The sequence below is a fragment of the Mandrillus leucophaeus genome, unplaced genomic scaffold, assembly GCF_000951045.1.
Source record: "Mandrillus leucophaeus isolate KB7577 unplaced genomic scaffold, Mleu.le_1.0 Scaffold681, whole genome shotgun sequence".
Lineage (NCBI taxonomy): Eukaryota > Metazoa > Chordata > Mammalia > Primates > Cercopithecidae > Mandrillus > Mandrillus leucophaeus.
In genome coordinates, this window is record NW_012107375.1 from 720,393 (window position 1) to 744,626 (window position 24,234).

The following is a 24,234-nucleotide window of genomic DNA, read 5'->3' on the forward strand; positions in this document are numbered from 1 at the left end:
GTTCCCCTTCAGGGTGCTTGGTAATGAGGCTGACGCCCCTGGCAGCTGGGGAGGCATCCTCTGTGTGCTCGCACCCACCCTCGGCCTTGGCTCATGCTCAGGGGATGAGCTTTGTGCGCAGCCGGGCACAAAGTATCTACCTGCCCTGCTCACAGGCCTGTCATGTTCATGTCCAGCCTCCCTCCTGCCTCCCCAGGCTGAGTGGTGCCCTCAGACGGAAACTCGGTATTTTCAGATAAACACCAGAGGCATGGCTGATGTGGCCCTTGCCTTCTGGAGTGTGATGCAGCCGCGGTGAGACAGGTGAGCTGAAGGAAGGCAGAGGGTGGGTATCCCCGCAGGTGCCAGCTACAGGAGTGGGGTGGGAAGAACCCTTGTACCACCCCCACCAGGCAAAGCGCCCAAAAAGTCATTTGCCAAAGGTATGGCAAATCCGCAAGGCCCCTCGGTTCTGGGGCCAGCCCCATGTGGCCCCTGGCCTCCACCAGCCCCAGCCATGACTCCTACCACTCTGCTCTAAAGGACACTTTCCCACCCCTCTCCTTAGGCCTCTGCAAGGCTAGGCTCCAAGGCAGGTCACAGTTGCTGCAGTGGGTAAGACAGAGCCACGGCTCCCGGTGTCAAGCCCTGGCCAGTCTGCTTTCCCTGCCCCCACATGACACAGCACACCCCACATGACAGAGGCTTCCCAGAAGAGGTGGCATTCAACAGGGCCTTGCACACACACCCATGCCACAGGTGGAGACACAGAGGCTTTTGTTACTCCGGGAGCTTCTGGTAGCAGAGTGCCTGGGTGCTCTGAAGAAGACTGGGCAGTAGAGGTGTGTGGGGGAAACAAAGGCAGGAGGCGGGGGGCTTCGAGGGGGCAGGGAATACAGGTGCACCAGGAGCACCAGGCCCCAGAAGCGGGATGTCACTCCCCTTGGACTCGTCTAGGCCTATGCTGCTCCGGCCGCCTTGCCCCGGGGCTTTCTGGGCCTCCTGGTACAAATTCAGCCCACAGGATCCCAGCTGTCCCACCGACCCAGCCACTAGGTGGTCAGTCTGGATCACAAGCTCTGCTTCTTCCCCTTGGGGGCATGGCTCACATGTAAGAGGAAGCCAGAGGAAGGGATCCACCTCTGCAGTACCCATGGTGTACTTGACTCAGCCCACCTACCCCCAAACCCACCCAAGGAGGCTGCCGCTGGTGACCTGCCAGGCCTTTGCCCCATCCTATCCTCTAGTGTAGGAGGGGAGGGAGGGAGGGACATCTGGCCCCAGACACAGGAAGTCAGCAGCAGCTGCCCAAGGGATCCTTTGGCCCTTGCCCCCTGCAAGGCAGCTGCCAAGCAACCTGCTGGAACCTGGTCCGACTTAGTCCAAAGACTGCAGGCCACAGCAGGGGCCTCACTCTGGGGCCTTCTACACTTTCACCAGGGCTCAGGTTCCCCTCCAGGGGGCTCCCGTGAGCCCAGGGCAGGTCTCAGCCTTCCTGCTGAGGCCTCCTGTGAGGATGCCGGGACACAGTGAGACACCTAGTGGTTATTTCAAAAAAAGTCTTTTAATTGTTCAAAATAGCACAAAACGACATCGCACTATGGTAATATTGAGTCACAGGGGTTACTCTACAATAGTGAACGGTGTACTCTCCTCAGAAACAAATCAATAGGCGCGCGAGAGAAGGGATGGGGTAAAACAACAGGACCAGGTGAGTGGGCTCCAAGGTGACTAAACGTGACATTTTCCACAGCGAAATATACTATAATACAACAAACCAGAGGTCCTGGAGGACATAGGCTGCTGCATCTCCAGGCAGAGGTCGGTGGGGGAGGGCTGGAAAGATTGGCTGCTCAGTTTAAATCCTTCTGACTTGCTGGCAAGCCTTGCTCCTTGACGGAAGTTCAGGGTCGGGGCAGAAAACTCCAAACAGATCCCCCAGCCATGGAGGCTGGCCTGGGTAGCTGCTGCTGGCGGCCTGCTCCACTGCCCTAGCCTCCCTTGTGGGTGACATTACAGTTGCCCTCCTGGGCTGCCTCCAAGGACACCTGGTTCCCCTCCATTCTCCACCCTTTCCATGACAATTTGGGGGAGGTGGAGCAGTGCCTGCGGAAAGCAGCAGCCCTGTGTGGGAGGCGGTGCCGGTGGTGCTCAGGGAGGGGGCAGGGGGAGAGCTGGGAGCCCAGGACAAGGAGGCCCCAGCCCTCCCTCAAGCTCCCCCCGCCTCAACCCTATAGATGCGGAGTGATCGCCCATGAGGAATGAGCTGTCCTTCCTTTGTTCCAGCGGCCTGAGGACAGGCAAAAGGGCAGAGGGCAGGGGCCAGCAACAGGAAGTTGGGCTGGGTGGCAAACAGCAGGCCCCACGTAGCAGATTTCACACCTCTCCTGCCCTGGCTGGCCCCAGCTTTTCCTCCAGAAAGATCCCTGCCAAGAATTAGCCAAGAAGAAAAAAATAAAAAAACAAAAACAAAACAAAACAAAAAACAAAAAAACAACAAAAAAAGAAAAAGGATTACACATTCTGTACACAGCTAACAACAAGAAAAAAGGGACAAAACCCCACACGCTAAAATTACAATGAAAGTGTGAACTTCACCAATTTCAACCTAAAAAACACAACAAATGCAGCAGTTGGCAGTGTGGCCTGCAGGGAGGTCTGCACAGGCACTGCCCAGGCCGCCGCGGGGCTCCTTGCCCCTTTTTTCTTTTTCCTTCTTTTCTTTTTTAAAACGGGAAAGAAGAGGGGGAGGGTAGAAGAGGTGGGAGCACAAAGGCCTCTGAGAAAATGTGTAAGCTTCCTGTGGGGTCACTGAGCAGGACGGGCCGGGGGAGCCTGAGGAAGGGAAGTTAGGTGACTGGAAACACAGGGGAAGAAAAGAAAACAGAACCAGACACCCAGGCCAGGGTGCTGGGAAAGCCACTCTGGGGAGGGCCAAGAGGAGTGCCTTTCCTCACTCCATGCCCGCCCCCGACCTGGCCCTCAGGAACGCACAGCCTTGGGAGGGCGGAGCTGGCTGTCCTCAGCTCCGCCTTCCCTCCCCGCAAAGGTCTCTCCCCAGGGTGGGCAGCAGCAGGGAGGAAAAGAAGCGCGCTCCTCTCTCTGCTTTCCCATCTGCCTCTGCTTCCTCCGAACAGCAATGGTAAAATGTGCTTTCTTTAGATTATTTTAAAAACAGAGAGAAAGAGAAAGGGGAGAGGAGTGAACAGCGGCTCGCGAGGGTGAAGTGCGAATGCCGGGATGGGGCGGGAGGGGTGGGCCCTGGCGGGTGTTCCTGAAGCAGGGGGTTCTGGAGAAGAATCCAGGGGCTGGTCAGCTTCCTCTCACTGACCATCGGCCTTAGATTTCTTTGGAGCAGATTTCCTTGGAAGGCAGAAAAAGGAAAGAGAAAGTTAGTGTGGGCCCCGCACCACTGGAGGCCCTGCCAGTGCAGGGCCTGGTGTGGGGCCGGTTACGGGCCCCCAGTCAGTCATTTGACGAGAGGCTGAGCCCAGCTATTTCCACTCCCCAGCCTCGAAGGTTCCTGAAAGGGGCTTCCTGCTTACATTTCTGGAGAGGACATGGGCCGCTTGTTGGCCGGCTTGGTGCCAGAGCTGTCTTTACTGGTTTCTGGAAGGAAAGAGAGAGATGGGTGAGCAGCACTGTGACAGAACAAGAGCAAGGAACACGTGTGCCCTGCCCACCCACAGAGCCTCTTGGTGCCACATGGCATGACCAGCAGCTGGCAAGGGTGGGGCACCTGCCCTGTGGGTGGTCACCTTTTACACCACACCTTGGGACCAGAACACACCATCACTCACTCCCCTCTGGACGTAGGTTAGAAACCCACTCAGCTCAGCTCAGCTTCCACCTCTCACTGTCCTCCCATGTCCCAGAGCCCAGGGGAGCTGGAGCAGGCGCATGACCTGACAGGAGGTAGGCTGGCCTCCATCCTTCACCTGCTGCACTCCAGGGACGTGGGACACGCTGTTTTCAGGCCTGGAAACCTACACTTTCCTACCAGCTCTCTCACTGCTTGTCCCCTCAAACATCCTGAGGCAGTGTCCCCTGCACCTCCAGGCCTGGAGCTGGGTCCCCTGCTCCACTCGATGGCCGCCCCCATGGGGGGCTGTGTGCACACCAAAGGAAGCAGGGAGACACTGCACATGGGAAGAGATCTCAGGTGGTGACAGTTCCTCCTGCTGTACCCAGCTTCCTGTGCCTTCCCTAGAAGCTGCCTGAGGAGTCCCACAAAGGACACTCACCCTGCAGCCACCTCACTTGTGTGGCTGGGCCATAGCCCTTCTCATTGCGGGCGGCGATGCGGAAGATGATGGCGGGCTTGGTGGTATAGTCGATGTGGGCGTTGGAGAGGCTGGAGGACTGCACCAGGCAGGAGGGGCTGGGCCCGCAGTACACCCGCATGAAGGCCAGCTGGGCCGGGGTGGAGCTCTTGAGCTCGCCCCCAGCCTGTGAGCTCTGGATGGCCAGGTACACCGAGTACTCGATGATCTTGCCGGAGGTCACAGAGGGTGGCTCCCAGGTGAGGTGAGCACCGTCCGGACTCTAGAACCCAGGGGGTCAGGTCAACAACAGAACAGGCTAGAAGCTTCCATAACTGACTGATCATGGTTCCCATAAGCCATTTTCTAACACAGTAGAGATATTCCATGTCGTAGTTCAAGCGGCTTCAAAGAGATCTTCCCCCAAGTGGAAGGACTAAGACAAACTGGGACTCAAAACCTAGCCCTCCTACCCCCCCACCGGCTACCTCATGTGCAGGAACCAACCAGGGACAGACGGCCACCCGATGGCAAGACTCACTTTGCTGATTTTAATGGCACAAGGGGCCCCTGGGAAACCAGGCAGACACGTCTTAAAGGCTGAGATTTCGCTGAAGGGCCCCCGGCCACAAGCATTGATTCCGGCAACACGAAACTTATAGGCTGTGCCTGGCTGCAGCTCCTGCTTCTTCAGCTGGTTATAGTCGGGGACGGTGCCCGAATCATCCTGGGAAGAGAGGAGTGGCATGAACTCCACTGTGGAGAAGGCAGCTCTGAGCCACCCCAGGAACGTTGCAGGTCCATGGTGATTACGGGCCAGAGGGAAAAGAGGTCAGCGGTGGCTGGCCCCTCACAGCAAGGAGGGATGTGGCAAGGCTGACTGTGCACAGGTACTGGAGGGAAGGAACCAAAGCTCTCCTTTTCTACTGCTTCAGGGGGGATGGTCTCTGCCCACCTTCCTCAGGCTTCCTGGCTACTCAGCTTGGCCCAAAGATGGAAGAGTTTCCTGTAAGCCCCGCTCAGGGCGGTGGAGTCAAGATTCACCCACCTGAGGACATCAGCACCTGGGGACACTTACGTCTGATGGGACAGCATCATCTGGTGGCAGGAAATAATGTGTCACCATTACATTGGTGCCCTTAATGACCCCTACATCAAACCACTGGTTCTCCTTCTTCATGGGGGCTTTGCTGGGTGGGGGTGGCAGGTCCGGCTTCTGGAAGACAGAATCGGTGCGACGAGATCAGGCCTTCAGTACCCAGAGGCAGTGCTGCCCCCCCCAGGCCCTGGCCTCAAGAGTCCCAACACACCCGACTCACCACACCCAGGGACTCGATGCCATTGGCCACTTCAGTCAGGGTAGCTGCAGCCTGCAGCTTGGCTGGGCTGGCCACCACAACCGGCTGGGGGGCCACAAATGTGTTGGATGGGGCCAGGCCTGGGAAGAAAGAAGGTGTCAGCAGGAAAGACTCTGGAGACCTGGCTCCCAAGTGGAACCGAGCCTCCCATCCTGCCCTCACCTCCCTGGGTGCCCCTACCACCCCAGCACCAATTTGCCCTCAGTCGCTTACTCTCAGTGGCCGTTGAGGGCAGCAGTGCCACAGTGCTGGGGACTGTGCCGGCCAGCTCGTTGAGGCAGTTGCTCTCAATGGCCGGGTCGTTGAGACTGTCGGCAGGGGCCAGGGCCTCAGTGGGGAGGTGGTGATGCTGCTGCTGGGCCTGGGCCTCCTGCAGCTGCTGCTGCTGCACCAGGGCAGCCAGCTCCTGCTGTGTCAGCACAATAGGGATGGTGGTGGCCTGGCCCTCCTGACCCTCGGCTGACAGGTGCCCCAGCTCTGCCTGCGTCACGGTTGCTGCTGCCTCAGAGGTGTCCATAGGCTCGCCAGTGCCTGCTCCAGGGTGGAGAGAAACACTACTCACTAGGAAGGCTGGCCACAAGCGGGCAGCCCGGGCGGAGGCCCCCAGAGCCTGTCCACCTCCCACTGTGCTCCACTGTAGACTAAGCCCTGGCTGAGGGGCCCTGCCTGTTTCCCGGGCGCTAACCCCGGCCGGCCTGTCTTTCATGGCAGTCCCTACTACCTGGTCTGCCTGGGGTCCCCTGTGCCTGTCCTGCCCATCACATCTGGCTCATGCCACCCTCGAGGGAAATGGGCTCCTCTTCCCAGGATGTCTCCATAGCCTACTGCTCCCCCAAGGTGGCACCAGTGCTCACCCATGACGGCCTGCTGTGCGGCCTGGAGCACCGCCTGGATGGCCAGGGCCTGGGCTTCCTCCGTGGCTGCGGCCTGGGCGGCTGCTTCTGCAGCGGCAGTCACTGCCAGCTCCTCAGGGGTGAGCCCCGTTACCATGAGGGTGGTGGTGCCGGCTTGGGCCTCGGCCATTAATTCTTGGGGAAGTGATAACTGGTCTACTTCAGACTGCGCAGGTGGGGGTGGCTGGACCACCACAGTGGCCACCACTGCAGAGCTGGCAGACTCCTGGCCCGAAGATGGCTCCCCTGTGCTGCTCAGATCCACGGCGGCTGGGAGCTCAGGGGTCTGGGAGGCTGACAGGACCTCGGTGGACTCCCCCATCAGGGCTGTGGAAGCCGACTGTAGAAGCTGCCGTGGCGGCAGCTGCTGGCGAGGCCCTGGTGACACCTGGAGTTCCTCTGGGGGCTGCAGGATGTCAACAGCAGAGAAGGGCATGTCAGAAGTTTCTGTGTTGGCTATGGTCACTGTTATTTTGGCCGGGATGGGGACTTCAGTAGTCAGAGCCCTTGGGGCAGTCTCAGTCATTGATGAAATCTTCTAGAAAGGGAGAGAAGCCCCTGTCAGAGGGGAGGAGAGGGGCCAGAGCCAGGCAGCAGGGCTGAGAAGCAAGCCAGCCTTCACCTTTCCTTGTGGGCCTAAGTTTTCATTCTTGATGGGCTAGCTTGAGCCCATGTTAAATAGGGAGGGAACAGTGGTTCTCTGAGCAGCATGAGGACAAAGGCCCTTGAGACCCCCGGTCAGGTTTAACCTGTCCTCAGTCACCCTGGCCTGGACAAATGGGCACTCAGATCCCCACCATGTCTTATACAGACTGCGGTGAAGTGACACGCGATGGGAACCAGTCACAGAAATAAAAGCGCCCCAGGGATGTGGGGGACGGTGAGGCTCCTGCCTCCTGCCAAGCAGGCACCGAGGCTACCCTTTTATGGTCCGGAAAAGGGACCAGGAGCGGCCCCATGCCTGGTACAAGAGCGACATCTGGTGTCTAAGTGTGGAACTGCATGGGCGTAGGTGAGGAAGGCAGGGAGGAAAACGGCCCCCTGGGCTCTTACCGGCACGGAGGGGCCCGGGACCGGCGTGGACTGCGTCACAGTGGTCACAGCCCGCGTCAGTGTGGAGGACACAGTTGTTGTGATGGCACTGGAGCTGGTGATGTTCACGCTGTCGCTCTGGGTGCTCTCCACCTCTCCCTGATCGCTGGCAGCGGGTGGGGGGTCTATGGGGGTGACAGGCAGGCGGCTGCTCAGCAGAAACCCCCCAGGCCTGCACTTGGCTTGACCACCATGGACTTCCTCTACCACCAAGGGGAGGGCCAGAGAGGACAGGACGGGCGCCTGGAGACCTCCGTCTGCTTCAGGTATAGCCAGGACGCCCCAGCCCACCCCACTGGTAAACTGGGCACCAAGGAGCCCGACTGGTAGACTCTGGATGGACCCCCGCCATCGTTGTCTTGGCCTCTCGGCCTGGGGGGCTGGGACACCATGAAAGTCAAGCTACCCGCCTTCACTCACCTTGGTTTGAGCTCATGTTGGAAGTGACAGTGGTGGCCGTGTGAGTGGTGCCCGTCTCGTGGGTCTCACAGGGGGGGTTGGAGCACACCCTCTGCGTTGGGAAAGGAGCCAGCAGTGCGGTGCCAGCCTGGGGGGTGACGCTGGGCGCCGCCGCCACCTCTAGACCAGACTCCAGGGTCCTGTGGGAAGAAGTGGCGTCGGGAAGCAGGGCGCCCATGCTGACTGACATGGTGGTGCCGGTGGAAGTGGTCTGGTGTGTCTCACAGGGGTGACCAGCAGGGGGCTGTTGCCCACCCTCGGGCTGGCCCGTGCCCCCGTTTGAAGTGGCGGTGGTGGCCGTGTGGGTGGTGCCCGTCTCGTGGGTTTCGCATGGTGGGTTGGAGCACACCCTCTGGGCGCTGCCTGCATTCGAGGTAGTGGCGGTGTTGGTGGTGCCTGTCTCGTGGGTCTCACATGGTGGGTTGGAGCAGACTTGGGTCACGGTGGCCGAGGGGCACAGCAGTGCCTCCAGGGCCGTCACAGTCACTGTGGTGCTAGGCGAGCCACCCTGGAGGCTCTCGCACGCAGGTGCCGTGCGGGGCTCCCCAGCACCCATGCTGGAACGGGCCATGGCAGTGGTGTTGGCCACATGGCTGTGGCGCCCCGCGGGCAGGTCCTTGCTGCCTGGGCTGCTCAGCCTGACTTTGCTACTCAGAGGGGCCAACTGCACAAAAGCAGGGCCACGGCCCCCAGGTTCCCGTGCCATGCTTGGCCCAAGGAGTGGGCCGGCCGAGCACGGGGCCCCGGTGGCCATCACAGTCATGGTGGTGCTGGTCGTGCTGGTCTGGCGGGTTTGGCACTGGGGCTTAGAGCCCTGAGCTGCCTCCAGCGCCCCAGTGGCCACACTGATCCGGATCACGGCAGGGGTGCCGGCTGCACAGGCCCGACGGGCATCTCGCTGGTGGTTGGCGCCGACACTTGACATGGCTGTAGTGGCAGTGTTGGTGGTGCCCGTCTCATGGGTCTCGCAGGGTGGGTTTGAGCAGCCATGCTGCCCGGCCATGTTGGAGGTGGCGGTGGTGGCGGTGTTGGTGGTGCCCGTCTCATGGGTCTCGCAGGGTGGGTTTGAGCAGACTCGAACCACACTACCATTCTGCTGCCCCACAGTCGAGGTCACAAGAGAAGCAGCTGCCTCCTGTCTGTCACAGACGAACTGCACTTGGGTGGGCTGGGGGTGTCCCCCAAGGTTAGCCACAACAGTGGTGGTGGCTGTGTTGGTGGTGCCAGTCTCGTGGGTCTCACAGGGTGGGTTGGAGCACACCAAGGTGACAGTGCCAGGCTGCACATCACCCTGGCCTGAGTCGGCGATGGTGACTGTGGCAGTGGGCTGTTCTGTAGTCGGGGAGGCCAGAATGGACACAGGGAGGTCGTGCACAGGCTGAGCCTCCACCCCACTGGGTGCCGTGATCAGAGTTACCTGGGTGGGCTGGGACACGGGCTGGGGAGACACACGAGGAAGAGAGTTAGTGCCACAGCTGGCTGTCTGCCTGTCCCTCCCACTGTCCTGCACTGTCACCGCACAGGCTGGGACCACTGACCACTTCTCAATGGCCCTGGCAAACGTAAGACCCACTTGCCCCTGCCCCCAAGACACTGACTTGCTCAGACGCCAAGGAAGAGGCACCACTTTGCCTCAAAGGCAACTAGGATGAGGAAGAGGCTGTGGGGACAGGGCAAGGGGAAGGCAGGAGCCTGGCTGGAGTCAAGTCCTTTGTCAGAGAATGGAAATCTCCCTCAGTGCTCAAAGGCCAACAACAAACGTTTCACCGTTTTCCTTAATACATATGAAGAGAACACCGCACACACATGCAGACGAGCTGCAGTGTCCTCTAGAACACAGCGAGAGGAAGAACTCGGTGTTCAAACACCAGGCATGGCCAAACCATGATGGCCAAACCACGGACTATGACACAGGGACCATGTGACACCAGGAAAAATACCCCAGGTGAGGAAAGGCCCGCCATGGCTGTGCCCGGCAGCAGTGCGACCCCAGGAAGGAAAGGCCTGTGGCTGGACGGTGTGAGCCTCACATGCTTCCACTTGTGTGGGGTCCCTCGCCCACACGTGCCCTCAGGCCCTGCCCTACCTGCATGGTGATGGTTGGGGTCGTGAGCCCGCCTGCCGCTGTCAGCGTGGTCTGTGCGGCAGACACAGTGATGGCAGTGGGGTTGATCACCTGGCTTGAGAGGGTGGCGATGGTGCCCAAGGTGGTGATGGGCGTGGCCAGGGAAGCACTGGTGCTGTGGCCCCCTGCCCCGGCAAGGCTGGTGGAGACCGTGCCTGTCACTGTGCCTAGGGTCGTGACACCTGAAGGAAAGGAGGCAGAGTTGGGCCAAGGCTGCTACTGTCTCCTTCCCAGCGGCTCCTCCCACACAGGCTGGGGCACTCTGGAGCTGCTTGCACAGACGGTTCGGGAGAGAGCAGCTGCTGTGCCCCCAGCTGTGCCACGGGGATTGGAGGCCAGCCTGCTTCATTATAATCTAGGGGCAGCAGGGGCCCTGGCCTGTGGGTACACACCTGTGGTGCCTTTCACAACCAACGTGGTGACAGCTGGCTTGACAGCGGAGACGGTGACGGGTGTGACTAGGCGAACACCCCCCATGGGCACAGTGCGGAGAATGGTGCCTGGCTGTCCCGGGGCCCCCTTAAGCACCACCTGGAACACCAGAGGAAAGTGCCACCAATGTCACCACCAGGCTGGTGGATGCCGCCGACGCTGCCCCTCCCAGGCCCGTCGGGAGGACCTGCGTGGTGTGCTGGGGTGGACTACACTAGGACACTGGACTGAGAGACGGCTGGGGGTGCCTCACCTGCGTCACTCCCTGCTGCCCATGACCAGTGGCAATTTTGGGGACAGCAGTGATGATTTTGGCAGGTGCTCCAGTTCCTGAAGTCATCACCTTGGTGGTGATGATGGTGATGGGGGACTTGATGCCAGGACTGCTGGTCACACCTGGATGGGAGAGTGGGGGCCCAGGGAAGACAGGTTCTGTGAGGGCTGCCCCTGCTGCCCCTAGATTATAATGAAGATCCACAAGTCACAGCCACAGCCCGGCCCATCTCCCCACCAACCTTAGACACCAAAGGCGGCAAGAAGGTAGAAAAGGGTAAACTAAACGGAAACACAGCACGCCTCATAACCCAGACTCCATTTCCCCTCCAGCGAGGACCTGCAGACATCCGTTTGTCGGGGGAGGCCCCTACCTGTGGCGCCCGCCTGGGTGATGATGGCCGACATGGGGATGGTTTTGATGATGGTGGTCGTGCCGGGCTTGGTGGTACTGGGGGAGACGCTACTGATGCCCAGGATGGTGGGCTTGGTCCCCGCCCCGCTGGCCTGCGTGGTAGTGATGATGGTGGTGGGCTTGCCATCTGCTGAGGTCACCAGCTTCAGGATTGTTCCCGCTGGCAGAGGCCCTTTGGTCTGAAAGAGGGAAGCAGGTGCATGAGCTGGCATCACTGCCAGGAAGGGAAGTGTGGTCTGGCTACTCTCTGCTGGCAGCCTTGGTGGGTCAGGGAATGTTCTGGAGGCTGTCGGTGAGGGGACTGAGCAGCAGAACCTTCTGAGCCATGTGTGCTCATGGGATCTTCCATGGGCAGGGACGCGAGTTCTTCCTGTGGCCTGGCACCCAGGCCCCCACTCTTGCGTATGTGTAGAGACTGAGAGCTCACCTGGATGATCTGAGTCACAGGACCCGTGGACGCCTGGCCTGTGACTGCTGAAGTCTGAACTGGTTTGGTCTGGACCACCGACATCACTTTGCCCAGATTGGAAATCTAAAAAGGAAGGGATGGAGCAGGGAGTGATCTGGAAACCAAACAAGGGCATGGCCTGGCTGAGACTCTCCTGGAGCTGGCCCAGGGCAGTCAGTCGCCACTGGCAGTGGCCGTAGCCCGGCAGCACCCATCACTCACCAGAGCGCTGCCTCCTGGGACAGAGATGGGGCTCTTCACCAGGGTGATGGTCTTGGTGACCCCGCCCACGACTGTGGTCACCACCTGGGCTTGCTGGGCCACTGTCACAGTGCCTGACTTGTGCACTGTGATGATAGGGCGGGTAGACGTGTTGGTGGCGGAGGAAACCGATGTCCCCACCTGGGCAGCTGCAGTCTTCAGCATGCGAGTGGCAGGGTTGCTCACCTGGAGGAGGCAGAGATGAGTGATGGGCCAGGCAGAGAAACAGATGGGGAAACTACCCAAGAGGTCCATGGCGGGCCCACAGCTCCTGCCTCAACACTCACCCTCCTCCTCCTCCCGCTCCCAAGCCCAAGAACAGCTTGGTTCCCCCTTCCTTTAACAGGCACGGGAGGAGGCTGAGCCCGCAGGTCTCGCCTGAGGTGGTGATGCCCTTAATGGAGACAGCTTATTCTGCAGCCCATGGTCCAACGGCTAGCTCTAAAGCCCGGAGGGAATAACTATGCTTGTTTGATCACAGTGATAAGCCCCGGAAGACACTCACCATGACTGGCGAGGAGGCCACCTTCACAGTGGCTGGGAGGGTGGTAGTGCCAGGTGTCACAGCCATGGTCTTCACGATGGTGGTGCCCGCTGGGACACTCAGCACCGTGGGTGCCGAGGAAGGGGGGATCTTCTGGGTGGCAGCAGCCGCAGCGGCCAGTGCGGCCATCCCACTCATCTGTGGGCTACTGCCAATCACCTGCAGCGGGCACAGGCATGTGAGGCCAGGTCACAGGTGCCACCCACCTCCCTGCTTGGTGGACCTCAACGGAACCTGCCCAGGGGTTCAGCCCTGCTCTGGGGAGCCTCATCCCGCCAGCATGGCTCAGCTTTCTCTACTGCCAGACCCTGCTCTCCTGGCCCCAGACACAGAGAGCTTCCATCACCGACCATGCACAGCAACCCCCGTGGCAAGAGGCGGCTGGGAGCTCTGGATCCTTTCTAAAGACCAGAGTCAGGTCCAGTTCATTCTCATGGGCCTGTGGCAAGCCCAGCTGGCTAGATCCTCCTCTCAGGCTGCAGGACAAGAAAGCCCACATGGCAAATGCCCTTAGGCCTTCTAGGCATTAACTTATTAATTCCCACCACGACCTCACAGGAGCGCTGTCCCGTCTGCACGTCCCAGGAGGGAAAAGCATGAGGTGTGTGGTACCAGAGCCCGAGAGGGATGTGAACCCCTCAGTACACTTGCAACTTAGTCCACTAGATCAGCAGGAAGTCCCACCCGCCCAAGTGACCACTCCTCACCGTCCCCTGGGCACTCTGCGTTGGAACAACCATCCGCACTCCAGCGGGCAGGGAGGTCACGGTGACAGGGGCTTTCCCGGCCTGGCTGGTAGGTCGCATGGTGACCAATGGAGTTCCTGTTGTAGCCTGAGGACCGGTCACTTTGAGAACAGCAGGGACACCTGATGAGAGAAGGGGCCAGCCGTCAGCCATCACCTTCTGCATGACGTCCCTAGTCCCTAGCCCCTTTGCCGAGGTTCAGCAGGCAGCCCTGAGCCACTTCTGTTGGCCTGCTTGTGTGGGAGTCTGGCTCTTCTCTGTGCCCTGAGGGTGATCATCTCCACAGGCGGGGCCAGGCTTTAGCATCCCCCCACGACCCCTGGAGACGAGCCCGAAGCTCCCGGCTGCTGGCCTGCTGTCTAGGCTGCTGTCTCGCAGCCCCTACTTGGCCGCTGCCTCTCCCTGGAGGCCAGCCCCCTACTTTCAAATGTCCCTGGTCCCCTGGCTCACCTTGAGTCCTGGCTGCAGTGGGCACAGAAATGGAGCTGCCAGGCACCGTCGGCAAGACCTGGATGGTGGTGGTGGTCGGGGGCGCGGGGGCAGCCTGGGGCAGGAGCGTGATGCCTACTTGGGTCAGCGGCTGCACAGCAGGTGCGGCTGCTGCTGGGGCAGGGCTCTTGGGAGGGTTGGCAGGCACAGATGGGACCGGATTGGGCGTAGGGGAGGTGGCAGTAGCGGCCGTGGCAGGAATGTCATATTTCTGGAGCTGGAGAAGGTAGCTGTCGGCTGTTGCCACTGCCCCCCAGCTCACCTCCAGGGAGTTGGTGTTGGCGCGTACCAGCTGTACTCGGGCTGGGGGTGGTGGCTTTTCTGTGGGAGAACGCAGTTGGTGAGAAGGGGTGGGAGGCTGCGGGAGGAGGGGGGTCGCCTGGGCTGGGCCTACCTGTCTCTAGGTACCAGAGGTCCTTGCAGCAGACCTGGTTGTTCCAGGCCTTGCGGTAGCCGTCACGCCCACTCCAAATGTACAAGCGAGTGTTGATGGCGACTGCGCAGTGGCCAGCCCGAGCGCGGGGGATGTTGTCCTCCAGTGTATCCATCAGGATGGTCTCCCAGGCCATGGTATCTGGGGGAGGGCAGACGGGGGAGGTCAGCAGGGAGGATGGAGAAAACCCGCCACCCCTGGTTGCCCTTGGTTCTTTTGTTGTCAAGGATGGGAATTAAAATCGAGAAGTCATTGGATTATTACATTAAAAACAACAAAACAAAGAAACCCTTTGTGGCAAAAAGCAACACAAAAAACAAAATTACAAACCACCAATGGCCAACTAAGAAAACCATGAGAAACACAGTCAGAGGTTTACCTCCTTGCCCGTTAAGGAACACTACAACTCACAGAAAGAGACGGCAATGGGGAAGGCGGTTTAGGGAAAACGTGAAAGAAAAATCTTAAGAAAAAACACACACCCTCACACAGAAGAAATCTAAACTTCAGCCACTGGCGCCAGGGATTTTGATTTTTGGGCCTGCAGCAGCTGGGGCTCAAGGTGACCCGGAGGGGAGCTTCGGCCACCCATCAGGCTTGGCAAAGAGTGGCCTGACCATTCCGTGAGGGTACCACCAGAGGTGCCTATGTGGGCACAGCCTCTGTGCAGGGCAGTTGAGCTGCATCGGACAGCAACCGTACTTCTAGGTTTTCACCCCTAGGATAGACACTTGCACACAGGTGGAGACGGTGCAAGGATACTCACGGAGCGGCGCCTGTACAAGTTACAGCAGCACAACCGCAACTCGAAGGAGGCTGCTGCGGGGCAGGGATGTGGAGTGATCTCCAAGATACGGCGGATGAGAAAGGCCAGGTGCAGCCCTGCGTGCGCCAGGCTGCCATTGTTTCTTTTTAAAGGGACCTATAGCTAATGCTCGGATATGAAGAGCCCCTGCAGGGTGGACAGGAAACCACCCATATGGCTGCCTCTGAGAAGCAGAACCAGGAGGAAGGAGGGAGGCCCTGTGCTGTAGAGGCTTTTGCACTTCTGGATGTTGGGCCATTTGGATGGAGAGCTCATTCAAAAAACTCAGAGGCAGAACATTGCTTCAGAGAGCTCTGCCCAATGGATCCTTCCAGTGTATTCGAAAGGGAGCCATGGGCCCAGCTTGCTCCCCGCACACCCCACGCAGCTCTTAGGCTGGGAAGGGCCGGCCTCCTGCAGCCTCCCACAGGCCACTCGGAGCCCGAGGAGGCCATACCCAGGTTGAGACAAGCCAGCGTGTTGGTACACTTCCACTCCTTCTCGTGTGTGGCCACTTTGACGTCATCCATGACGAGAGGCACCCAGCCACCAAACACGTACATTCTGGGAGTGAGGAGGGAAGAGTGGGAAAGGATTGTAGAGTTGGTGCCAAGCTAGAGGCCACCTCTGCTACCCCAGTTCTAGAGCTCGGTCCTCTGGCTCTCCCCAGGAGAGTCCCCAACGATGCATGAAGCCTCCTGATGTGGCCCTCTCCTGCCTGGTGGCTCAGCCCTCAGGAGAACTGTGTCACCTCTACCACATAAAAGTGCCGTTTGGCTCATTTAAAGCTCACCTTCCTGTCCACAGTTCCTAGGTTCCCTTTAGGACCTGGGCATTCACAAAGACACCCAGGTGCTTGCACAGAGGACCTATAACACTCTGCACCCGATGGGGCGGAGCCTCACAGGCCCAGGGAGGGTCTCAGACTCAGCTTGTGTGTGGCCCTCTCCCCCCTGAATCTGTCTTTCCTTGGTCCCCCAGGGTCGTAATGGAAAAATAGGGCTGCCGAATGCCAGCCCAGCCAGAAAGAGGCATCCTCAGGCCTTAGGGTCTGACAGGACAAAACTGAGTGAGAGCCCTTCGGGGGAGGGGCCACGCCAGCCTAGAGAAGAGAGATGCAGGCGAGCAGCCACTCACTTATTTCCGATGGTGGTTGCCGAGTGGAGACTGCGAGGAAGAGGCGCCACCCCGCTGAGACTGGGCTTATTCCACGTCAGTGTGTCTGCAGAGAGACGGAGGAGAAAGGGTTACACAAGCTAGACTGCACACAGGCCGTTCCCTGGATTCAAGCTAGCTCAGGAAGGTAGTATCTGTCTCAGTAAGAGAATTCCATCCCTGGCTTCCCTACAGCCCATGGCAGGCCCTCTGATTGTTGTCATGGTAGCTAGATTCCCGTGTTACCCAGGCAGTTTTGACCAGCCTAGCAATAGCGCTCCTTCAGTACATCCTGAACGCCTGCCTTGAGCCAGCACTGCACTCTGTGCTGGGGGAGGAGTGGTGAGCGCACCCTGAACTCTCCATGAAATACGTTCATTGCCATAACCACCTTAGGCTACAGACATTTTGGCAAACACTGTTGGAAATTTCTCTCACAGGAAACTGTTTCTTTGGAGTGCCGACTCTGATCTATAGGACAACATCGGCATCTCCTCTCTCCCAGCGGAAGAGGCCTCTGGAGATCCACAGTTAGCAATCTTCCCCAACCACTCCTGATACCACCACCTGGTGACCTGCCCAAGCAGTCCCCGAAGGCCTCATGGTTTACCGCCATCCAATGGTACCACAGCAGTCAGACCAGGATGCAGCACTCCACACACAGTCTGACCACTGACGAGTCAAGAGGGACTAATGCTACCAAGATCCAGATAATTCCATTCTAGAAAGCCTTACTGTCTTATTCTCTTCTAGGCCCACAGACCAACACAGCCCACTGAGCCAGCACAGGGCAGAGATAACAACCCCAAACCTAGGGACGATGCAGGGTTCCCCACCCTGGCCCACCATGACAAGAGGAAAGTACAAAGTGGTACGTTCCAGCTCCCTACGAGCCCCACCTCACCATACAACAGCGCCACCCATGGGGCCAGCCAAGAGGCAGACCCACTTTGTCCCACGGCTGCTGGGGTGCTACCACCCTGCTCACCAATATCTAGGGTCCACAGGTCCCCCAGCCTGCAGCCACTCATCCCGCCGTAGATCACCAGCTTGGACTTCTTGTTGTCTTTCTCGGTGTAGACCACGGCAGTATGTGACTCCCGGGGTGGTGGTAGGACCCCATAAGTGATGGGGATATCCCAGGCTACCACTCCGGAGCCTGGCCGTAATTCCAGGATATATAAGTCATTCAGGTACCTGACAAGGAAAAATCAGTTACAGCAAGTCTCAACTCCTCACGCCAGAGGCTTCGCTGGATGGCTATCAGTGAGTGGCGGCCTCCCCAGCACACAAAGGGGCTAGGGCCATGGGAGCTCTGAAGTTCTGCTCCAGCTCTTGAGGCAGGGGCTGCCAGAAGCTCCCTAGCATGAATCCAGTTGGAATAGGGGACAGGGTGGATGAGGCTGCACAGCAGCCCTGAGTCCAGACCCAACAGCAGGCCCCCACCATGCACACAAAGCTGGGTATTATACGAGGGCGGCACAGAGCAAGAGGGGGCGCCAGCTTGGGACTACCTCCAGACAAAGAGTCCTTGGCCACGGGCCTTGGAAAATACCCATCAGGAAACTTGTAGGCAGCGGAGGCCGACAAGGAACGCGAGCAGCTCTAAGCCGAGTCTGAGAGCTGGGCCAGCCCAAAGCAAAGTGGCTTCCACCTCCGGCTTGGCCCTTCTCCCACGAGGCCTGCTCAGGGTCAGTAGTGATTCTGGAGCCTGAAAGCTCCTGAGAGGGCATCTGGTGCTGCTCTCTCATTTACAACCCACCACGACAAAGGGACCCAGCTGCGGAGCTCTGCTGTGCACATTCTTTAGGACACCACAGAGCCCTGTGCATGTGAGAGCACACCCATCCAGGGGGTTCCACAGAGAAAAGGACCAAGCCTCACCTCGGAATGTTGTTCTTTGGGTCCTCGCTATCGTTGGCCAGACCCCCAAACAGGTAGCATTTGTTGCCCACAAGGGAGAAGCTGTGCCCGAGCCGAGGACATGGAGGGGGCCCATTTTTGGGCGTCTTTGCTTTGAGTCTCTTCCACTCCCACCGGCTCGCCTGCAAAATCAAGACCTGGAGACTGAACCGTGGGATGAGAAGGCCACCACCGGGGGCCCAGGGCAACTTGTGGTGGAGGAGGAAATGGCTGAGGGTGAGTTAGGGGCCTTGCTGGAGCAAGAAGGTCCTGGGTGTTGGGCCCTGCCTTCTCCTGAGGTGGGCCAAGTTCAGAGCGGCCTTGGCAGACTCTCAAGCATCCCTTCCACCTCCCACTTGCCTCAACCCTGAAGCTACTACCATCAGGTCACGTGAGGCCAAGGAGACAGAGTGAGAACCTGGAGTTGCTTTACCTGGAGCTCGTAGAGGTCATTGCTGTATTTTCCATACTCCACCATCCCGCCGAACACCAGGAGGCGAGTCCCATCACACACGAAGCCATAGGCTGCACACCCAGGGGGAATGTCCCCCCTCACGGCTGGGATGAACCACTGGTTGGTTGCTGGGGAACAGAAGGAGGCAGAATTCAGAACACCCAGGAGCCCCATTCCTCTCATTCCCCAAATCTGCCAGCCGTCAAGCTTGGTGAGAGGGGCTGAGCCAGCACCATTCCTGCAGGCGCTCTAGCAACTCCAGCCGCGCTACCTGGGCCATTTTCCAAACCCCTCGACTTCAGGCCACTGCAAAAGAGCCTGTGACTACCCTGCTTCTAGCCAAGGTCATCTTAATGAGCGGGAAGTTACTGTGCAAGATCCCTCGTCAGCTACTGGGGATCTAGCCCCTGCGTTCCTTCCCTAGCACTCAGTGATCAGACATGAACTTCTCCCCAAAATACCCTATTGGTGGGCCTGTGCTCCTCCTCCCTGGAGCCCACATTTTTGTCCCTTCATCACAGGATCAGGACAGCCAGAGCCCAGAGCAGCACTTTCAAGTGGCCCAAAACAGCGACCACTGCAGGCTGCGAAGGGCCACGGGGATGAGACCCAGCCTCTGCTCTGACCTCCTGGACCTCCTCTGGTCTCCTAGGTGATGGTCCACCAGCATCCCTCCCTGCCCCCGCTGCCACACCTATGCTACTCCAGAACATTCTTGCAAGCCAGAGGCAGCAGTCTCAGCAGAGCCGTGACAGAAACTTCTCAAAAGCTCATGGGGGTTAGGAGACCACCAAGAAAGAGGGGAATCAGACCCTAGGCACTGCTTTGCTTCCGCAGGATGTCACGGCCAGCCTTCAGCTGGGACCAGGCCCTTCCCTCATGTCCTCGAACTTGACTCCCCTCACACCTGGCAGGCCAGGGCTTCCCCGAAAACCTCCTCCTATGAGGGGTCCCTCAGAGGATTTGCCACACTCTTTCCAGAAACCCCAAACTGGGGGCCAGGTGCAACATCGACACGGTGCCCCTGAGCTGGCCTGGGTGAGATCTCGGCGAGCAGATGGCGGAAGGAGATGAGGCCCCTTCCACGTGACTCAAGATGCAAGACGGGTCCCCCAGGACATGACAGGGCATGGGGGGAATTCCTGTGGGGTGGGAACTGGGAAGGCTTCCACACAGGGATGCTGTGATATTGTGATATAACACAGACTATTCAGTTTGGTGGCCAAAAGTGTGAGACCATAGAAGAGAAAAAACAAAGTGTTTTTTTTCCGTATTCAGGTGTGCACCCGGGGCCAGGCGGCTGGCCATGGTTGGGAATGCACGCCCCACTGCACTCTGGTCCCACCCAGTCTCACGCTGTCACCCCCAGGGCTCAGTGCAGAACTGTGTGCAAGGCTAGCCCTCATCCAAAGCACAACTCCCAGCATGGGTAGCACAGGGAGATCCCGTCTCTACAAATAATTTTAAAACATTGGCTGAGTGTGGTGGCATACACTTGTGGTCCTAGCTACTCAAGAGGCTGAGGCGGGAGGACTGCCTGAGCCTCAGAGTTCGAGGCTGCAGTGAGCTGAGACGGCACCACCGCATCCCAGCCTGGGCAACAGAGCAAGACCTAACCTCAAAAACAAAAACAAAAACAGAAAAACCCCCACAGCACAATTGTACCACCACCACTCCTCCCGAGGCAAGAACACCCCCACCCTGCTCTTCAGCACCCACTCTGATGGTAGGCTTCGAGCAGGCTGACAGTCTCTGCAGCCATCCAGCTGAGTCACTGGGCCTCGGACATGCCAAGCACTAGATCTCCCCTGCCATTTCCCTAAAGCAGAGGGGCAACACCTGTGCCACCCACGTGTGCAAGCTTGGATCCTGGCCCTCTGCCTCTTTTTCATTCCTAGTGCAAAAACCACCCCAGAAAAGCAAGAGCTGCCAAGGCCAACAGCCTTGCGCACTGGAGAGCCATCTTGACCAATCCCTGGAGGGAGCTCCATGCAAGCTACCAGGGTAAATGCATAACGAGACCCAAGGCTGCCTGGGCCAACTGCTCTCGGTAGATAAAGGGGCAGAGCCCAGGAGGGCAAGCGACACCTGAGGTCACAGTGTAAAACAGAGACAGAGACAAGACCCCTGTCATTGACTTGAAGTGACCGATCTGTGCCTGCCCAAGGGTCCCATGTCCAAGCAGCCACCCTCACTCCCCTGAGCACCCACCCTCGTGGTCAAAGCTCACAGCTATGGGGCCGTGGGTCAGGGTTTGGAACAAAGCTAAATGGCACATGGGGTCAGCTGGCAGCTTTCCTATCACACGCTGATCAGTGAGCCAGGAGGCCAGGCCAGAAGCACCCTGTGATATCTTCGGGGCTCCTGCTCACCAGATCCTTCTACAAGACCCAAGAGGTGCCCATCTCATTCTAGAACACTCCAGGCAGGGCAGGGGCCCTCCCCACCCCCATCAAGAGAGGTCTGTCAGGGAGCACAGCTCCTGGTGTGAAGACAAGCCTGCGGCTCCTCATCTCACCCACAAGTCCAGGTTCCACCCGCTGAAAGCACACGAGCAAGCTCTCCTCCCTTCTCCCAGCTTTTCAATGTGACAGCTGCTCTCAGTCACCTCTGAATCATCTGGGGGGTGTCATGTAACCCAATCCTTGGGCCCCTCATCCTGGAAATGCTGGCTCTCAACTGGGAGGGGAAGATGGGGAAAGGACCCTGTCCTAGATGAACACCACTCTAGCTCTCCTCTCCTAAGCAAGGCTGTGCCCTGGCCTCTCCGTGTTTCATCAGCTCCCCCGTTCACTTCATGCTCCGCCAGCTCCATCCCTTGTTCACTTCATGTTCTGCCAGATCCATCCCTTGTTGCCACTGTCCCATCGCCACCTAGAGACTGGTGCCCATGCAGTGAGGTGGCTGGTCAAGTTCAACGAGCTGCCTTCCTCTTTGTTACACCTGTCACATTCGAGCATTTCCTCTCACACGACGTGCTGAGAGGCACAGAAGACACCGCTCTTGTGCTCATACTCCCAATGGGGTAGGAAGGCTGCGTGCCCCCCTCCCACGATGAGACAAACACCCTAGAAGAACTCTGACCCAAGCCCGGCCCTCGGGAGCACACAGCAGGGTGACTGCTGGAAAGGGCAGGGCAGGAGTGGAAAGGGCTTCTCAGAAGAGGTGACATTTCAGCTGGGCCTTGAAGGGTGAACAGGATTTCCCGACAAATGAAACTAGTAGGGCCAATCAGGAAGTGACTGCAACAGTCTAGTAAGAGGAGAGGAGGGCTTGGTGTGGAAGGGGACAGATCTGATGCCTGCCCGACACAATGACCAATTAGATACAGGGACAGAGAAGAAGGGAGGCGTTTCAAAGGTGATGGGCCCCAAGAGACAGGTGGCAGAATGGCCTCTATGAAGGTTTGCACTCCCGCCCAACTCCGCCACCAGCTGGGGGGGCGACCCTGGACCTGTCACTTCCCCTCTTGGACCCCAATTTCCTCATCTGCAGAAACAAGGAAGTAGTTCCACCAGATGTTTTCCAAGGCTCCCTCCAGCTCCAAGAGCCTATGGACATTACAGAGCCACCGTGGCCAAAGCTCTTGCTTCCCCCCCTACCCCCCAATACCTGGCAGCACTCTGAATCCTTTGGCTTGCCACGTGGAACTAAAATTCCCTAAGGACAAGGATAGTAGCTACCCTAAGACCTCTCAAAGCACGCACCCCCTCAAGCTTTCTTATCCTAGCCCGGGACCCCTTCCAGATCAGCTCTCTCCAAAGGTGGAAGGCTTTTTGAGGACTGATCCCGCAGAAGTGCAAGGGGCACAGGCATGACAATATGCCCTGACCTCATCCCAAATACAACAAAAGGAGACAAGACAAAGGTGATGAGGCTGGGCTGGCGGGAGGGGGCAACTCCCACCGATTCTGCTGATTCCTGTCAGCAGAAACCTCAGTGAGGAAGAGGGCGTCGGGTCTGCCAGCTGCTCTCTCGAAAAGTCTGAGGAATTGCTGATGACAGTTTCCAAACTGCTACCCTGGAGGATCCCAGAGCTTCATTTTAAGCAGCCCTTTGGAAGGCAGGCTACCCTCTAACGCACAACCTGTCTGCAGACTGGTAATGAATTCATGCCAAAGTGGTCAATTCATTTTAATAAACAAATGAATATGCAGAGGCCCCAGGAAGCCAAGGCAGCAGTGGTGGTGGACTTTGGAGCCGATTGTAATTAGGCCCCTGCCCTACTTTCTAAAATTGCGTTTCCCTGCCAGGGAGCCTGCTCCAGGCCTTATGAGAAGAAAGTCGGTCCAAAGAGTGGAGAAGGTGCTGCTCATGGTGACGGTGCCTCTATAAACAGCCCCACCACTGGAGAAGCCTTAGCTTACTGAGCTAATTCCTGCTACTGCAGCTGCCTGGGCTGGCACGGGGCACCACCAACCACCAAGCGCCCCCCGCCCAGGGGGTGCTGAGAAAGGCCCTGCTCCCTGGAGGCAACAGGTGCTGAGAGACCTGGAACGAAAAAGGGCCACCGGCAACCCCCCAGCCTTTCAAAGTCAACGTGGTAGGTGGCGATAATCTCCGAGATGTGGAGAAACCAGCACTTTCTGCCTTGGGGGGTGGGGAAGGAAGCAGCACCCAAGAGCCCAGCTCCAGCCTTCCCAACTCCCTCAACCAACTTTCTCCCTCCAGGCAGCTCCAACTTCCCATCCCCAGAGCATCGAGGCCCTGGAGCTCAGTCAAAGGACAGCAGCCTCTCACCGCCCAGGACACAAAGCCCACCCAGCAAGGGTTTGTCTGCAGGACCACCACCGAGGCCAGGGGATCAACAGAGCCCCCAGAAGAGAACGGCCGCGGAGCAAGGGGTTAGTGCTGGGAGGCATACCTGCCACGGAGGACTAGGGCTTCCCAAGCCCCCTTCACCTGCCTGCAGGGGGCTTTTCCCTCACCCACACTCTTCCAGGTCTTGCCTGGGACAGAACTCACCCTGACTCTGCCTTCTGGGCAAGGCCAGGGTCCTGTGGGCCAAGGGGCAGTCAGTAGGCAACTTGGGAGCTGATCCTTGTGCTAGGGGCACAAAACGGACCAAGAGGCCACCAAAAAAAAAGGATGCCACAAAGCTGTCATGGACAGCAGTAGGCTTTCTGCCCTAGAGACTAGGCAAGGCTACTAAGCAGGGGCAACAACAAACGGACCCCACGAAGGCCGTGGTGCATCAGCCATAGCTGAAGAAAGAGGTTCCTTCCCCTCCCAACTAACAAGGGCTTGGGTTTTGCAGGGAGGCAGAAGAGCGGGCGGGGTAACCCCCTGGCTCCGCAGAAGCGGAGAGACACAGGACTACGCAGGCCGCTGGGGGGTAACCGGAATTCAGCTTGTAAACCAGAAGTCATCAGATTAGGAGAAGGGGCGACTTGGAAAGAAATGCTGCAGAAGTCAATGTCGAAAGGGAGACGCGGCCCTGCCGCCGGCCCGTCCTATGGGGTCCCCAAGGCTCCAGCATGACCCGGGTTGGCGGATGTTAAACTCTGCGCCCTAAGAGCGCTTCCCTTCCCTCCCTTTTTCGAGAGACAGAGAACGAATTTCTAATCTAGAAATGGTCATTTCTCCAGAATGGGCACTCGAGATGAGGTAGAGCTGAGCAGGCGCAGGAGAAGGGAGGGAGTGAGCAGAGCTCTGCTTGCGCCAAGGCGACACATCCGCCCGCCCCAGCCCCAGCCCCAGCCCCAGCCC

At 58.7% G+C, this 24,234-nt stretch overlaps 1 protein-coding gene and 1 long non-coding RNA gene across 4 annotated transcripts in view; one reads left to right on the forward strand and one right to left on the reverse strand.

Moving 5' to 3' along the window:
- Nucleotides 1–1,523: 1,523 nt before the first annotated feature.
- The window catches only part of HCFC1 (host cell factor C1), a 24,423-nt gene continuing 1,712 nt past the window's right edge, over nucleotides 1,524–24,234 (reverse strand). Inside the window, exons 2-26 of one of the 3 annotated variants that reach the window (XM_012002280.1) lie at nucleotides 18,505–18,653; nucleotides 18,054–18,214; nucleotides 17,158–17,366; nucleotides 16,152–16,236; nucleotides 15,472–15,578; nucleotides 14,171–14,350; nucleotides 13,738–14,097; nucleotides 13,249–13,409; nucleotides 12,503–12,700; nucleotides 11,959–12,183; nucleotides 11,716–11,820; nucleotides 11,248–11,467; nucleotides 10,854–10,996; nucleotides 10,561–10,699; nucleotides 10,130–10,350; nucleotides 8,005–9,481; nucleotides 7,546–7,709; nucleotides 6,454–6,898; nucleotides 5,813–6,130; nucleotides 5,561–5,679; nucleotides 5,320–5,457; nucleotides 4,783–4,968; nucleotides 4,224–4,524; nucleotides 3,525–3,588; nucleotides 1,524–3,342 (exon numbers count right to left, since the gene is read on the reverse strand). In XM_012002280.1, the coding sequence (XP_011857670.1) occupies nucleotides 3,303–3,342; nucleotides 3,525–3,588; nucleotides 4,224–4,524; nucleotides 4,783–4,968; nucleotides 5,320–5,457; nucleotides 5,561–5,679; nucleotides 5,813–6,130; nucleotides 6,454–6,898; nucleotides 7,546–7,709; nucleotides 8,005–9,481; nucleotides 10,130–10,350; nucleotides 10,561–10,699; nucleotides 10,854–10,996; nucleotides 11,248–11,467; nucleotides 11,716–11,820; nucleotides 11,959–12,183; nucleotides 12,503–12,700; nucleotides 13,249–13,409; nucleotides 13,738–14,097; nucleotides 14,171–14,350; nucleotides 15,472–15,578; nucleotides 16,152–16,236; nucleotides 17,158–17,366; nucleotides 18,054–18,214; nucleotides 18,505–18,653 (5,915 nt within the window). In that variant the 3' untranslated portion in view covers nucleotides 1,524–3,302. Of the gene's footprint in view, nucleotides 3,343–3,524; nucleotides 3,589–4,223; nucleotides 4,525–4,782; nucleotides 4,969–5,319; nucleotides 5,458–5,560; nucleotides 5,680–5,812; nucleotides 6,134–6,453; nucleotides 7,031–7,545; nucleotides 7,710–8,004; nucleotides 9,482–10,129; nucleotides 10,351–10,560; nucleotides 10,700–10,853; nucleotides 10,997–11,247; nucleotides 11,468–11,715; nucleotides 11,821–11,958; nucleotides 12,184–12,502; nucleotides 12,701–13,248; nucleotides 13,410–13,737; nucleotides 14,098–14,170; nucleotides 14,351–15,471; nucleotides 15,579–16,151; nucleotides 16,237–17,157; nucleotides 17,367–18,053; nucleotides 18,215–18,504; nucleotides 18,654–24,234 lie in introns of all 3 variants that reach the window. The other 2 variants (XM_012002279.1, XM_012002278.1) reach the window with 2 other exon arrangements.
- LOC105555366 lies at nucleotides 22,731–24,089 on the forward strand. The gene is made up of 3 exons (XR_001008460.1): nucleotides 22,731–23,068; nucleotides 23,197–23,369; nucleotides 23,783–24,089. It is a non-coding gene; the product is annotated as an uncharacterized LOC105555366 (long non-coding RNA).